General features: G+C 39.3%; 2 protein-coding genes and 1 long non-coding RNA gene across 8 annotated transcripts; 1 reads left to right on the top strand and 2 right to left on the bottom strand.

Moving 5' to 3' along the window:
* Positions 1–323: 323 nt before the first annotated feature.
* On the top strand, positions 324–2,793 carry cldn18 (claudin 18). The gene is made up of 5 exons (XM_035787683.2): positions 324–607; positions 1,475–1,639; positions 1,943–2,075; positions 2,174–2,284; positions 2,430–2,793. Exons 1-5 carry the CDS (start codon positions 391–393, stop codon positions 2,530–2,532), a joined length of 729 nt encoding a protein of 242 aa, XP_035643576.1. The 5' UTR covers positions 324–390; the 3' UTR covers positions 2,533–2,793.
* A 416-nt stretch (positions 2,794–3,209) lies between these two features.
* Positions 3,210–17,254, bottom strand: LOC118394473 (selenoprotein F-like). Its single transcript, XM_035787685.1, has 5 exons — positions 17,104–17,254; positions 15,659–15,826; positions 4,956–5,019; positions 4,240–4,289; positions 3,210–3,947 (listed from the first exon to the last, which is right to left on the bottom strand). The coding sequence occupies exons 1-5, from the start codon at positions 17,149–17,151 to the stop codon at positions 3,804–3,806; spliced, it is 474 nt and encodes a 157-aa protein (XP_035643578.1). The 5' UTR covers positions 17,152–17,254; the 3' UTR covers positions 3,210–3,803.
* Positions 10,792–15,620, bottom strand: LOC127907599 (uncharacterized). 6 transcript variants are annotated; one of them, XR_008065098.1, is made up of 5 exons: positions 13,189–15,620; positions 12,429–13,146; positions 11,420–12,150; positions 11,095–11,201; positions 10,792–11,044 (listed from the first exon to the last, which is right to left on the bottom strand). It is a non-coding gene; the product is annotated as an uncharacterized LOC127907599 (long non-coding RNA). The 6 variants fall into 6 exon arrangements; XR_008065096.1 differs by having other exon boundaries at positions 12,429–12,603; positions 13,096–15,620; XR_008065097.1 differs by having other exon boundaries at positions 11,095–11,144; positions 12,026–12,150; positions 12,429–15,620.
* Positions 17,255–17,551: the final 297 nt, after the last annotated feature.

The following is a 17,551-nucleotide window of genomic DNA, read 5'->3' on the forward strand; positions in this document are numbered from 1 at the left end:
TCTCTGTCTCACTAGCTTTATTTGTCAGGGTATATAGACATTACACATGCTCGCCATGCCGTGCTGTTATGGGGTTGTCTTAACTAAAGTGATTCAGACCTCTTTATTTACTCCTGCCCAACAACGGTTGGCTCAGATAAAAGGTACCTGGTGCACCTATCTCCACTGTGCCCACATCTCTGATGAGAAACCAAGCAGAAGCGTGCACGTGAGCGTGAACGTGCACATGGTCAACCGCCCACGCCACATCACACGCGGGGCGAAACCTCAGCAACCCCACCCTACTCCACATTAGTTCCAACACCGCCCTTCCGCCTTCCCCCTCTCTCACCCTTCTACATCCCTTTCCTACACACACACATTTCACTCACACTTCACACTCCGGAAAGTATGGCCACTGCACTCCAGACGGGTGGATTTGTCCTGGGTCTGCTCGGCGGGGCTGCCGTCATCGCCGCCACGGGGATGAACAACTGGAGCGTCAAGGATCGTCAGGGGGACGTGGTGACCTCGGTGTACACCTATAAGGGCCTGTGGCAGAACTGTGAGGTGGGCACCTCAGGCTTCACTGAGTGCCGGCCCCTCTACGGCCTCCTGGGCTTCTCAGGTAAATAATGTGGAATTTATGAAACTCTTTTCCAAGTGCTTTACATTGAAGGTTTTGGAGATATTGGTTCAGGGTTCAAATTACAGATTGACTTGTATGGGGGAGTTGGAGAAGAATTGGTGTGGCCATTAGTTCCTCAAAAGGTTGATGAACAATGTGTTTTCTCCAAAAGTAATTACCTGTACCACCAAATTGTGTCAAGGTTCTTAAATGTACCACTAAACTAGAGCAAGAGTTGTAGTTCTATTTCAACTCTGTAGTAGCCTAGTGGTCTTTTGTGTCCAAACTCACACTGACACCTGGGTTGGACTTGAAACAGGGCATCACTTGAACATTTCTGACCTTGATATTGTCAAAATAATCAAGTAGATTCCTCTCATTTTAATTCTCAAGGAATGGAAAATGGAACAGTTGACCTGTATAACAATGGATCATGGTTTACGAAAAAATATATACTTATTTACTTGCAGAATCGGCTCAATCATTAGTGACATTTGAAGAAAAAGAAAAGGGAAGCCAAAAGGTTTTTTTACTTATTTGACAGGACATTTTGGAGTCTTTCTGCTTTTAAGTTTCAGTCCTCTCCCCAAATGAACTCCCGCCTGTTTCCCTGGCCTGCTCCTATCAGTATTGACCTTAGCCCCAGTGCATTATGGTTCCATAGCCAGACTCATGTTAGGTCAACACCATTATCACAGGCAAAAAAAATTACAAAGAACCCCGATTCAAATTTCAAATACCAACAGAATACATTGAAGCTTGTTATTCACATTGGAGCCTCTATCCCTGGCAATATGACTTGTAAACTCATGGGTACTAAAACAATGTGTAGCTTGAATATACATAATGATTTGTGTTGTCTTCCAGGGACCTTTCAGGCAGTGAGAGCACTGATGATTGTGGGCATTGTTCTGGGTGTAATAGGGGCCATGATAGCCCTGTTCTCCCTCAAGTGCCTTAAAATGGGCAGCATGGAAGATTCCTCCAAAGCCAAGATGACCCTTACAGCAGGGGTTATGTTCATCATTGCAGGTATAGGGACGAAAAGTTTTATATTAACACATTTTAAAATGTTGCCTTTATTTAACGAAGCAAGTCAGTTAAACAAATTCTTATTTACAATGGCGGCTTATTTGCATGTTGCTTGGAGAACAGCAATTCAATCACTTATTTCTACATGTCACTCTCTGAACGTATGTCTTTGGTGATAATGTGTAAGCACCCAAGTCCTCAATCAATGAATTGTTAAAATAAACTTACAATTCCAGTTTCAGCGGCTTGCTTTTGTTAAAATCTTATTGCCACCGAGCAATGAATTTCCTTCCTCTCTGTCAGGCATTTGTGCTATTGCTGGAGCTTCAATCTATGCTAACCAAATTGTGGCTAGTTTCATGATGACCACCTACAACCCCAATTATGGAGGAGGGATGGGACAGGGCATAGAGAATGGAGGAAATATGATGCCGAGGTAAGAGTGAACTTCATGCATCTCTATTTCCATATTTGGTCATGGTATCACTATAGACAGGTGAGTCAGTTACTGACTGTGCTTTTTCTCTGTGACAGGTACACGTTTGGCCCCGCCCTCTTTGTTGCCTGGATAGGTGCAGCTTTGCTCTTATTGGGTGGGATTCTGAAGTGTGTTGCCTTCAGGGGACTACAGCCAGACAAGTCAACGTAGGTTATCAATTTTACATAATTTTCTAGCTATATTCAGGTAGGCCCAAAAATGAACAATGTGATGAAGGCACATTTTTTTTTACACATATGTAAATGTAAGTGAATATGCAAAATTGTAATTTTCTTGCATTTTTCCGCCCAGCTACACAGGAGTTGCTTACAAAGCCTCCCAAGCCCAGAACAGGCCCGTCTATGATGACCACCATGCAGAGGATGGGAAGAGAGACAACCAAAAATATGTATAATTTCTGTTATATTCTGCATCAATAAATTTGATTCTACATTAAGAAGCATGAATTTAAATGTTGCTTCGGGATATAGTGCTTCATTTTCATATACGCTTCCTAGAGTTTCAATACATTTTACTGCATGTTATTTAAAAAATTGTATTCTGTTGCGGTTGATAGTGGGCTCCATTTTATACTGCCAGTAACTGTTTTAGTTTCATGTGGTCTTGGGTAATGTGTTATTGCTATTTTGTCAATAAACCATTAATGTAAAGCTTTCATTTGTACAATGAAATGCACCAAATACATTTTCAAAATGCTCTCCATTTCTCAAATGTCCTACCATAACATTCAGTCAGAGTACACAATACACAGAGCCTATATTTGAAAACTCTGTGGTACATACCTGGAAACTGACATTTTATTCCACTAGATGGCAAGAACACTACAACTTTTGGCAAATCAAAGCTCCTCTCCATGTTGGACCTACAATGAGAGTACAAAACATTTAACACCTGCTCCTGCCATGACAGACTGACCAGGTGAATCCCTTATTGATGTCACTTGATAAATCCACTTCAATCAGTGTAGCTTGCTTTTAGTGAAAGTGGTACTCAGAAGTATGCACCACAGCACACACAGCACAGTTGATTAAATTAAGGGTACGCACAAAGACAGATACCATTAGAAATAAATACCGTGAAAGACATTTTATTAATTGCAGCGTTTTTCCTCCTCCCCATACTCATTCACACACTGGGGAATCCAGACCCTCTCCACAGCAAGACGCCCAGAGAAACACACAGGGCCATCAGGTCTCACATCCCAAACTGTGGTTTACTGTGAGGCCTTCATTAATGTGTGCCTCCCTAGAACATTCTCATGAGGTGAGACACTTAGGTCCCCCACCCTAAGATTCTCCTGCTGACATCATTAGCAATATTTTAAAAACTACACAGGGACAACTGACAGACGGGAGGAGGAAAAAAAACATTCAAAAATAAAATGTAACAAGCACTGAAAATCTTTACACTCTCTTTGGATAATTCATTCCAATCATTTAAAAGTTAACAGCAGGTATTTTGCATGTAAGTTTAAGTATTTTGATATGTTCACAGATCTACAAAAACAGACGTTTTACATCCTGGCACAAAATGTAATTAGGAAAAACTACAGATTGATTTTCAGGTAAAAAAAATATTTTTTTAACAGTGCAGTACTTCAACATACAATTAGAAAATCAAATCCAAATGGTGTACAGATTTGTAGCAGGGAAAAAGGTTGATGCACTATGAATCAGTATTATATACTTCCAACTTCTCGCTCAGGAATTCCTCCACGCTATCCGTGTTCCACTTGAGGATGCTGAGTTCTTCAGCGATGTTCCCGTTATCGTCCAGCAGCTTTAGTATAGGGTCTGCGCCTCTCACATACTGAAACCAAACACACAGGCAAGAGGACTATCAGGACTACGGGCAAGCCAGTAAACCCTTTCAATTCAACAGCCATTGAAATGCCAATAAGATTATAAAAACTCTATATACTGTGAAACCTTATGTTGGTGCGTGGGCTTCATGATTTTCCATACTGACAGAAGATTATGTTCCAAGACCATTTGGTTATTTTAATTCCAAAGTTGTAAAAAAGCTGAGAGAATCAACTTCTTTACAGCATTTGATACTTAACTAATCGCAACAGGCAAGATTATCTCCAATTCATTTGTACCTTAATTTGAAGACCCTTGAACATCTTCGGCTTGTCAGACCTGACAAAAGCTGTGGACAGAAAACAAGGTTAACTCATTATCGCAGGTCTAATGAATCCGTCGAATGAATCGATGGACAGTTCATATTTTTACACAAAGGTTGTAAACAGAAACCATTGGAAAACATTCTTCGGTAATCAAGTTAACGGCACCACAGTTTTGAACGAAACAGTACAGCTGTCCTAAACACAAACAGTGCCACAGAGCTCCAAGGCCAGAGCCCAGGGTTTCCTAACTGGATTTATTTGCCCCCCCCTTCTGAGCAAAATTATGTATATATATATATATATTGTTTTAAATGTATTGTTGGATATAATTGTTGTTTTTTTATACCCGGAAAATCAGCTCCATGTGATTTCAATTGGGAAAATCTGTTCAAGTATTCCCACGCATAACAATAGAGATACACATGTTAGCAAGATTTGAAATGCTTATATTTTAGTCAAATGTAATGTGTTTGGGCTACTTGTGGTAAATTTGCACGCTACAAATTATTGTAATTATCTTCCGGCCCCCATCCATCCTCAAAAGAAAAAAAATTAGCCTGTGGCTGAATCTCGTTGATGATCCCGGTTCAACCCCAACAAGCTGGCAACAATAACAGCCCCCTCAGAACAAACTGACACCAATTAGCTTTGCAAGATTGGTGATCACAAAACATTACCACACAACTCACCTTGGACTTGAGGGAACCTCCCCAACTTTCATCCACACACTTCCAGGATGGCCCCAGGGTAGAGCTGTGGAGGGGAAAGTACTGCATTAAGTCCTGTAGTGTGTACAAGCAGACGGTCAGGGTGCGGCGCAGGATGACCACGTTGTTCTACTGGAGGTCACCTAACTGACTAACACACAGCTCCTAACATCCGCTCATTACTAAAACTAGCTAAACAAATACAGGTCTCAAGGGCCACAAGCTATGCTGGTTCTCCTTACATTTTTACCAGACTTGACTATGGTATGGAGGCCAGCAAACGCTGGCCAGTCAATGACCTTAACTGATTAATTGCCAGTTCAAAAGGAAAACCAGCAGGACTACGGCCATCGAGAGTTGTACACCACTGCTCTACACCAATGCAGAGGTTTATCTTGACAATCTTTTGGCCAACAAAAATATGCAGTCTTAGAAAAATCCAACTTCCTTCCTGACGACACATTTTTACACACTGACGCCCACACACAGAGAAGCTCCTGGCGGTGAATTGATGTGATTCTGGACAGTCTCGTTCATGAATGTGGTAGACAGGCTGTTCCTCAGGGTCATTAAACTGTGAACCTGCATATGCTCTGATGGAAGGCAGCTTTGTGACAGGTAATCAAAGCTCCACACCTCTACGCGATAACTAACAGGAAATTGGAGTGTCACAGCAGTATTTCCCAGGCACGCTGTTACTGGGAACACAAATACAATTACAAAAGCGAGCTTCCTTTATCCTTTTTCACATACTGCACGGGAGGAAGTAACCGTTTTGTTGATTACAGGGGCACGTCGACAAAGGCTTGAACACAGGGGTGGCGATGATTCCTACCATGATGGCCTTTTTTACAAGTGTTAATCAATCCCTCACACTTACAGCAAACTTTAGTTTTGCACACAATAATTTGGCCATTTCTATTATTTTCATCCTCTGAACTAACCAAGATGTCGTTGCCAGTTGCAGTGCTTTTCTAAAACGCTTGGAGTAAAAACTCATTTACAATGGGCCAAAACCCTAAAGCCCATCGCTGGCTTGCTCCACTGAGCGACAGTAATATTAGCCTGCAGAGAGGCAGCAGGACCAGAGGTGCAGCTGAAGGAGCATTTCTGGACACACACAGAGATATGGTTGGCAAAACGTCCTCCATGCTCATCGAGACTCACATTAAACTATAAAAAGTCATTTTTACAAATGTTTCATTTTGCAGCAGAATGTCAATCGTGAGTAGAACATTCTACAGTCAGAGAATTGACTGCGCTTAGCGAGCGCCCTCTCCCAGTTCTCCTAAGGGTTAAGAAGAGGGGCAGCAGCCGCCACCTTGTAGTACATGTGGTCCTTTGTGACACAGTTGGTAAGAGTGGGGCACTCTTGAGAGATCAAAGGCAATTCCACAGTAACAGAATTGCACAGACTCTCAGATATTTCACTTAACATATATGCCAAACAAAAACAATTGGATTTCAAAGTTTAATAAACCATAGAACTTTATGCACAAGGACTACATAACAATGTACACTGAACATTTTACAAAAACACATTTACTGGAAGAAGTGTACAGTTTGGTAACAGAATTTCGATATAACATGACACATCGACCAAATCTATTTTGGATATTGAACTACAGAAAGTGAAGTGGATTTACACCCGGTAACAGAATTCCATCATGCGTCTGATCTGTACTACACAGAAATGCATGGATATGATATCCACGACTGGCGACTTGCTGGCGCTGACTTCCAGTGTGACGACTCAATCTCAATTTATGACATTGTTTGGATGGCTGACCATCTGCGGGCTATCAAGGTCAAACACACCTTAACTGTGGCTTTCTCCGGGGAGGGGCGTTCCCACAGAACCCTGGGAGCACGGACACCGTTGGAGGTGTGAAGACAGATGAAAACGTGAAATCGTCTAAATGAATGTTACTGTGTGAATGAAATTGTCATGTTTCAAGAGTTCACAAAGAGCTATGAATTTTAGATACGTTCTATTGTGCTGTAAGTAGGGTTGAGTGGTATCGAGATTTTTTATATCATACTGTCCTTCATGCCATTACCGGCGTAGTACAAAAAACACAAAAAAGCCCATTCAGCATCTATTACCAGAATGCTAACAAAATCAGCACAAGTAATAGCGAATTTCCACGAGGCTGCTAGCTAAATATGCTAATGAGCAGCAAACAAAAATAAACAAATTGTAAAGAAAGGCAATCCCACTCATTAAGTTATAGCCTACATATATAGGTAGGAGCTACGGAACGTCATTTTTGGTCAGTTTGGACATTTACAAGCGAATGTGAACGAGAGACATTGTGCAAATGAACAAAGTTGACTCATGCTTGTCTGAAGGAAGAACAGTACTGGTTCTCCAGCAGCATGTCTACATGCTGTGTGTGTGGAATCTGGAGTCACTAGGGCAACTGGTGTGCCTGCTCTGCTTGGAGAAGAGGGGGGAGGAGCAGACAGGCCAAGACCGGAGAGGAGAAAGCAGCACAAGGAAATGAAGATAGCAGTGGCAGCTGTACGAATAACTCTCCAAAGGCCTATGACTTCTCAAACAGGCAGAAAGCTAACACAATATGACGCCCCCTTACTTTATTAATTGAGCCACTTACTTAGATAACAGACCCCTAGTTTAACTTGCTAACACATAATTCAGAGTTTTTCACGCAGGAAAAATATATATAAAATGGCATAAATATCTTGCTGCGTTTTGTAAACGGATCTAAAATGCTTCTTATTGTAATTTCTGCTCGGCATCAGAAACATTTTACGCTTCAGTTGCACTTCTAAAGTCGAATGAGAACTCAGGAACGGGTATTCATTCAGCAAACAGCGCTCTGACTGATATGTAGCTATTTTTCTCAGGTAAAATGCAAGATTAACTTTAAGCTACACATTAGGAAATATATCTGGCTACATTCTTTCTATGATGGGCCTAAACATTACAAATATTTTTTGCTGCCAGCCAAATAGCATTGCACTTTTGTCATCTAATGAAAATTGAGCTATTTTATGTTGAACGTGTTGCCCTAATGTATGTATTTTCTGAGAAGGAAAACTATAGGTTGCACGTCCCTGATCCCTCTATTGAAGCAAAAAATGCTTGACTTTCAATATAAAATAAAAACCCTGTCCATACACTGCTGGACTCACCTGTTCCGCTTTCTCCCTTTGTGCCATTTACAAACAAACACGTGACTGGCTCAACTGTTCTGGAGAACTCCATGAGCTTCATAATGTAAAATAATGTGACTGGCTCAACTGTTCTGGAGAACTCCATGAGCTTCATAATGTAAAATAATGTGATTGGCTCAACTGTTCTGGAGAACTCCATGAGCTTCATAATGTAAAATAATGTGACTGGCTCAACTGTTCTGGAGAACTCCATGAGCTTCATAATGTAAAATAATGTGACTGGCTCAACTGTTCTGGAGAACTCCATGAGCTTCATAATGTAAAATAATGTGACTGGCTCAACTGTTCTGGAGAACTCCATGAGCTTCATAATGTAAAATAATGTGATTGGCTCAACTGTTCTGGAGAACTCCATGAGCTTCATAATGTAAAATAATGTGATTGGCTCAACTGTTCTGGAGAACTCCATGAGCTTCATAATGTAAAATAACGTGACTGGCTCAACTGTTCTGGAGAACTCCATGAGCTTCATAATGTAAAATAATGTGATTGGCTCAACTGTTCTGGAGAACTCCATGAGCTTCATAATGTAAAATAATGTGATTGGCTAAACTGTTCTGGAGAACTCCATGAGCTTCATAATGTAAAATAATGTGAAGGGTGAAACGAAGAACGCAAGTGGTTCTCTCGTAACGCATTGCACAAGTTAACTGCAGTTATTTACCCCAAAAATAACCACATACATTTTTTCCCCTCTTCATTTGAGTCATTTAGCAGATGCTCTTATCTAGAGGGACTTACAGGAGCAATTAGGGTTAAGTGCCTTGCTCAACGGCACAACAGATTTTTCACCTTGTTGGCTTGGGGAGTTGAACCAGCAACCTTTCGGTTACTGGCCCAACTCTCTTAAACGCTACATTACCTGCCTACACCCTACAAATATGTATGGAAAAACCTGTGGCTATTTCCAAATACCTCAGTATACAGTATAGCGCCCAAGCCTAACTAAGTGCTGTGGATTTTTTGTTACAGGAAAACTTATTTTGTTCATTGGATGGCATCGAGTTCAAAGAGGGAGAGACACAGGAGTGCACACCTCTCATTTAAAATGGAGTTGATTAGAATCTGAGTGTTTTCCTGTCTACTGTTCTAACGAGAAAAGTGTAAAACCGCGTTAATTCTTAGCCTATTGGTGATAGTCATTTACTCTGTTAGTCTAATGTATATATGCCATTTAATGTATCATGTATATCATGCATCACTGGAATGGTTTGAGTGTTAATTCTTTGACTAATCTATTACTTTAATTCATGAAATGCATTCCTCGTTTTACAGAGTAATTCTTTGGACTATAGACTTGTACTTGAGTAGACCTATTGGTAGTTATTAACACTATACACATAGCACATTCTTGGGTACCACCTTGATATCGCTGATCTGCTTGCCTCAAATTCATTCTAGAACATTGGTTGCCAGGATTAGCCATTTGTATTTAGTCTCTCAAAAATTGCATAACGGTGCAAGTTAGACATGTTCATTATAGTCATACTGAGAGGTGATGCGAGGCTCGCTGCCTGCACTAGAGTCCTCCAGAGACGTACAGGGCCTGTTGCATTTATTTACATAATATTGAAGTCAAATTGAGAAATTACATTTATATGTGTGTGTAATTTCCATCCACTAATGGATATTGCATACATACGCAATATCCTGCCTAGCATATTTGGGTAGTATTCTACATACTGGTTATTATTTTAATGAGCGCTGCCCCCGAACGAGACCTAATTTGGTTGGTCCAGACCGGACCAAATTTGAACCAATCATAGAAGTGTCTTTCACAAGTTTGGATATCAAAGCACAGCACAGTAGAGTACAGTGGGTGTCATTTGTCACGATCCTATGAACTTCTTACGTTGGTGCTCATTGGTCCTTCTACATGTAAGCACTCACTGTAAGTAACTTTGGTAAAAGAGTATGCTAAGTGGCATATTACGATATATTACAGGACGGAGGTAATAATCAAGATGTGAAATGAGCTGCTGCTTACACCTCTCTTTAGGCTTACTCTCCTAGGTAGTGTTGCTAGGATACCACAGCGCTCCGGTGGCATGGGCTGCTTAGTTTAATCAAGCAGAAATTACAGTTCTGTACTCCACCACTTGAGCCAACTTTGAATCTATTTGAGTAGTTGAACACATGTTAAGTAGGACTGGGACGATACAAGTATCGCAATATGTTTTTGATGGATTTAAATCTATATTTTTTTACACGAAGCAGACTTGAAAAACCTACTGTATGTAAAATATTGTGTACGATACAGTAGCTTGGAAAATAAATAAATGTGACTACGCAATTCAGTTAAGAACACATTCTTATTTTACAATGACAGCCTACCCCAGCCAAACCCTTCCATAACACACAACGCTGGGCCAATTGTGCGCCGCCCTACGGGACTCCCGATCCCGGACGCTGGTGATACAGCCCGGGATCGAACCAGGGTCTGTAGTGACGACTCTAGCAATGAGATGCAGTGCCATAGACTGCTAATAACACTAATAACATCTACACCTAACAACATCTACACCTAACAACATCTACACCTAACAACATCTACACCTAACAACATCTAACATCTACACCTAACAACATCTACACCTAACAACACTAACAACATCTACACCTAATAACACTAGTAACATCTACACCTAATAACACTAGTAACATCTACACCTAATAACACTAGTAACATCTACACCTAATAACACTAGTAACATCTACACCTAATAACACTAGTAACATCTACACCTAATAACACTAGTAACATCTACACCTAATAACACTAGTAACATCTACACCTAATAACACTAGTAACATCTACACCTAATAACACTAGTAACATCTACACCTAATAACACTAGTAACATCTACACCTAATAACACTAGTAACATCTACACCACATAACACTAGTAACATCTACACCTAATAACACTAGTAACATCTACACCTAATAACACTAGTAACATCTACACCTAATAACACTAGTAACATCTGCACCTAATAACATCTGCACCTAATAACATCTGCACCTAATAACATATACACCTAATAACACTAATAACATCGACACCTAATAACACTAGTAACATCACACCTAATAACACTAGTAACATCACACCTAATAACACTAATAACATCACACCTAATAACACTAGTAACATCACACCTAATAACACTAATAACATCACACCTAATAACACTAATAACACCTACACCTAATAACATCTGCACCTAATAACATCTACACCTAATAACATCTACACCTAATAACATCTACACCTAATAACACTAATAACATCGACACCTAATAACACTAGTAACATCACACCTAATAACACTAGTAACATCACACCTAATAACACTAATAACATCACACCTAATAACACCCACAGCTAATAACACCCACACCTAATAACATATACACCAAATAACACCTACACCTAATAACATATACACCTAATAACACTAATAACATCTACACCTAATAACACTAATAACATCTACACCTAATAACACTAATGACATCTACACCTAATAATACTAATGACATCTACACCCAATAACACTAATAACACCTACACCCAATAACACCTACACCTAATAACACCTACACACCTAATAACACCTACACACCTAATAACACCTACACACCTAATAACACCTACACACCTACTAACACCTACACCTAACACCTACACCTAATACCACCTACACCTAATACCACCTACACCTAATACCACCTACACCTAATACCACCTACACCTAATAACACTAATAACATCTACACCTAATGACATCTACACCTAATAACACTAATAACATCTACACCAAATAACACTAGTAACATCTACACCTAATAACACTAGTAACATCTACACCTAATAACACTAGTAACATCTACACCTAATAACACTAGTAACATCTACACCTAATAACACTAGTAACATCTACACCTAATAACACTAGTAACATCTACACCTAATAACACTAGTAACATATACACCTAATAACACTAATAACATCTACACCTAATAACACTAGTAACACCTACACCTAATAACACCTACACCTAATAACACCTACACCTAATAACACCTACATCCAATAACACCTACACCTAATAACACCTACACCTAATACCACCTACACCTAATAACACCTACACCTAATAACACTAATAACATCTACACCTAATGACATCTACACCTAATAACACTAATAACATCTACACCAAATAACACTAGTAACATCTACACCTAATAACACTAGTAACATCTACACCTAATAACACTAGTAACATCTACACCTAATAACACTAGTAACATCTACACCTAATAACACTAGTAACATCTACACCTAATAACACTAGTAACATCTACACCTAATAACACTAGTAACATCTACACCTAATAACACTAGTAACATCTACACCTAATAACACTAATAACATCTACACCTAATAACACTAGTAACACCTACACCTAATAACACCTACACCTAATAACACCTACACCTAATAACACCTACATCCAATAACACCTACACCTAATAACACCTACACCTAATAACACCTACACCTAATAACACCTACACCTAATAACACTAGTAACATCTACACCTAATAACATCTGCACCTAATAACACTAATAACATCTACACCTAATAACACTAATAACATCTACACCTAATAACACTAATAACATCTACACCTAATAACACTAATGGCATCTAAACCTAATAACATCTACACCTAATAACACTAATGACACCTACACCTAATAACACCTACACCTAATAACACTAATAACATCTACACCTAATAACACTAATAACATCTACACCTAATAACATCTACACCTAATAACACTAATGACATCTACACCTAATAACATCTACACCAAATAACACTAGTAACATCTACACCTAATAACACTAGTAACATCTACACCTAATAACACCTACACCTAATAACACCTAATAACACCTACACCGAATAACACCTACACCGAATAACACCTACACCGAATAACACCTACACCGAATAACACTAGTAACATCTACGCCTAATAACATCTACGCCTAATAACATCTACGCCTAATAACATCTACGCCTAATAACATCTACGCCTAATAACATCTACGCCTAATAACATCTACGCCTAATAACATCTACGCCTAATAACATCTACACCTAATAACATCTACACCTAATAACACCTACACCTAATAACACCTACACCTAATAACACCTACACCTAATAACATCTAACACACTAATATCTAATAACACACTAATATCTAATAACACACTAATATCTAACAATATCTATAGCGCTAACACTCAATATCTAATAACTAATATCTAATAACTCATATGTAACAACTAATAACATCTATTCCACTAACCCAATTACACACAATATCTAATATCTATTAACAACGAATATTTAACTAATAATATCTATAGCACTAACACCAAATATCTAATAACAACTCATATCTAACAACTAATATCTAATAACAACTAATAATATCTATAGCACTAACACCCAATATCTAATAACTCATATCTAACAACTAATATCTAATAACATCTATAGCACTAACATGCGTCGAGGTACGTTTTCCGACCCGTATTTCACTCTGGACCCATGATTGTGTTACGCGTAACGGTGGGGTCAGTATCTTCTCGCAAAGTCTGGACATGAGAGTACTTCATGTTTGTTTGGCCACAGAGGGTCAATGCACATGGTACCATGTAATCATATTCTGACATAGCTGATCCCATGACTTGCATGTGTGACGGAGTCGATCCTTGCTCATGCAGCTCACTACATCCTCTCCTCGCCTCTCATCTGCACTGGTCTGAGAGGAACTGACCGGCTGAAAGTCAGCCTATTGATGAGCTTCCTGCACATTATTTTCACCAGGCAAGTCCTTCTAATCAGCGCAGATGGATGGACTGAGACAACGAGGATAATTGATTCGATTAAATTAGGGCAGATTTCAAGTTTTCATAACAAATCGGTAATCAGCATTTTTTTGGGATGCCGATTATAGTCGATTACACTGCACTCCACGAGGAAACTGCGTGGCAGGCTGACCTCCTGTTACACGAGTGCAGCAAGGAGCCGAGGTAAGTTGCTAGCTAGGATTAAACTTATCTTATAAAAACAACTATGAATCTTAACATAATCACTACTTAAACTAGTAATATCATCAACCATGTGTAGTTAACTAGCTTGTCCTGCATTGCAAATAATCAATGCGGTGCCTGTTAATTTATCATTGAATCACAGCCATCTTCGCCAAACAGGTGATGATTTAACAAGCGCATTCGCGGAAATACTGAACGGAAGTACTGTTGTTGAGCCAAACAATGACTTTCTTAAAAACAATACACAAGTATATACTTTTAGACCTGCATATTTAATTAAAAGAAATTCATGTTAGCAAGCAATATTAACTAGGGAAATTGTTCACTTCTCTTGCGTTCTGCGCAAGCAGAGTCAGGGTATATGTAGCAGTTTGGGTCGCCTGGCTCCTTGCAAACTGTGTGAAGACCATTTCTTCCTAACAAAGACAGTAATTAATTAGGCAGAATTTTACATAATGATGACATAACATTGAAGGTTGTGCAATGTAACAGCAATATTTAGACTTATGGATGCCACCTGTTCGATAAAATAGGGAACGGTTCCGTATTTCACTGAAAGAATAAACGTTTTGTTTTTGAAATGATAGTTTACGGATTTGACCATATTAATGACCTAAGGCTCGTATTTCTGTGTGTTTATATTATAATTAAGACTATGAATTGATATTTGGTAGAGCAGTCTGAGCGGTGGTAGGCAGCAGCAGACTCGTAAGCATTCATTCAAACAGCACTTTCCTCTGTTTGCCAGCAGCTTTTTGCAATGCTTGAAGCACAGCGATGTTTATGACTTCAAGCCCATCAACTCCCGAGATCAGGCTGGCAATACTATAGTGCCTATAAGAACATCCAATAGTCAAATGTATATGAAATACAAATGGTATAGAGAGAAATAGTCCTATAATAATGACAACCTAACATTCTTAACTGGGAACATTGAAGACTCATGTTAAAAGGAACCATCAGCTTTCATATGTTCTCATGTTCTGAGCAAGGAACTTAAACATTAGCTTTTATACACGGCACTTTTACATTCTTCTCCAACACTTTGTTTTTGCATCAATAAAACCAAATTGAACATGTTTCATTATTTATTTGAGACTAAATGGATTTTTACGTATTATATTAATTTAAAATAAAAGTGTTCATTCAGTATTGTTGTAATTGTCATTAATACAAATATATATATAAAAAAATTGGCAGATTGATCAGAAACAGCTTTTTTTGGTCCTCCAATAATCGGTATCGGCATTAAAATCATAATTGGTCGACCTCTAATTGATACACCCGTTATAGTTATTTAGATACTCTAAACGCCGTCAAAGGTCTTACCTTCCTGGACTCCATCTGGGCCTCCTGCTGGCAGCACTGTCTACAGACAGGCTGGATCTGGCCCAGGCTGAACTCTCCCAGCAGGTCACAGGAACTGCACAGGAGGTTGCTGGAGAAGCCCAGCTCCCTGCATGCCTCTGAGGACAGGTCGGCTCCATAGGCCGAAAGCTGAGCAGGAAAGAATGCAGAGACATTAGATTGGTTGTCACTTAATGTTTTCAGGGGCCACCCGAGTGGCGCAGCAGTCTAAGGCTCTGCATCGCAGTACAAGAGGCGTTACTATAGACCCGGGTTCAATTCCGGGCTGTATCACACCTGGCCGTGATTGGGAAGGGGGGGCTTAACATGGCTCATCGTGCTCTAGCGACTCCTTGTGGTGGGCTGGGCGCTTCAGTCGTCAGTTGAACGGTGTCTCCTCCGACATTTGTGCGGCTGGCTTCCGGGTTAAGCGGGCGGGTGTTAAGAAGCATGGCTTGGGGGGGGGGGTGAAATTAGCCTATCAGAAGCTTCTAAAGCCATGCCATCATTTTCTGGAATGTTCCAAGCTGTTTAAAGGCACAATCAACATAGTGTATTTAAACTTCTCACCCACTGGAATTGTGATAGTGAATTATAAGTGAAATAATCTGTAAACAATTGTTGGAAAATTACATGTCCTAACCGACTTGCCAAAACTATAACAAGAAATTTGTGGAGTGGTTGAAAAACAAGATTTAATAACACCAACCTAAGTATGTAAACTTCCGACTTCAAAAAGTATATAGTATGCTTACTTAGTGTTCCTCACATTTTAATTTATCGCGTTTTTTTCTAGTATAACATTGTTATTGATTATTGCATTGTTGGTTTTTAAATTAGCAAGAACGTGATTTCACTGTAGCTGTGCATTGACTAGAAATAAAGTTGTAAGTTGAAACAATTAAATAAGTTGTAAATAAACACAAGATGTGATTATATATCATTGGGTGGTGGATATGTAACCATGTTTAATACTTCATTTATCGTCATACACTCAAATACTCAAACAATCGGGCTCGGTAACACGTTCTCCCCATGACTTGAACGTTTTGAAGAATCGCAGCCGCTGTCTCGTCGTGATTGGTTGGCTCTTTACTTTGTCACCTGTCACTTCAGTGAACGCGAGCAGGTTCCGTTTGTTTGAAGTACAGTATGAGTGGTAAAGTTTAAGATTTATTACAATGTAATTAAATATCAGTTTTACCAAAGGTGGATAGCTGGCTAACTAACGTTAAACTTTGTAAATCATTGCAATTGTTTTAAGCCACGTCATTCGGTTTAATACCGGTTGCGAATGTCGCAGCAAAGAAGTGGTTTTAAATCGAGTGTAGCAAAATAAAACCTGCAATCCGATACAAGCAGAGCCATAGGCAACAAAGCAACAAACGCATACCTATGGCTTAACTTATTTTTGTTAATAAACCTACCGTTTGTATGAGAGAAAGAAGCCACAGAATATACACCTCCCCCGACATTTTGGCGATTGCTTTGTTACGGAAGAAAACTGAGGACCCCTTAAAAAGTAGGAAGTAGTAGCTACTGGCAAATGCCTAATGTCCTGTAAATTGTAATATACACGTTGTTTAGTAATTATCTTTATATTAAAAAAAAGATCATAAATTCGCAAAAATAATATTTGGTTGTTTATGTTATTTGTCTAATACAAATGTGTAATTTGTATTCCTATTTTCAGATGGCAAACAGAAGGGCACCTTTAACTTATTCTTTTATCGGTCACTCACAGTTACATTCCATTCGGATGTGGACAGTGCCCCCCGTGGTCAAATTCAAGAACAGTTTAAAATGTGTCCAATCGCATTTTAACAGACTTGACTGTTGACGAATGAAAAGCCTATTCCGTTTCGTGGATAGTTG

This window comes from Oncorhynchus keta, chromosome 15, assembly GCF_023373465.1.
Source record: "Oncorhynchus keta strain PuntledgeMale-10-30-2019 chromosome 15, Oket_V2, whole genome shotgun sequence".
Lineage (NCBI taxonomy): Eukaryota > Metazoa > Chordata > Actinopteri > Salmoniformes > Salmonidae > Oncorhynchus > Oncorhynchus keta.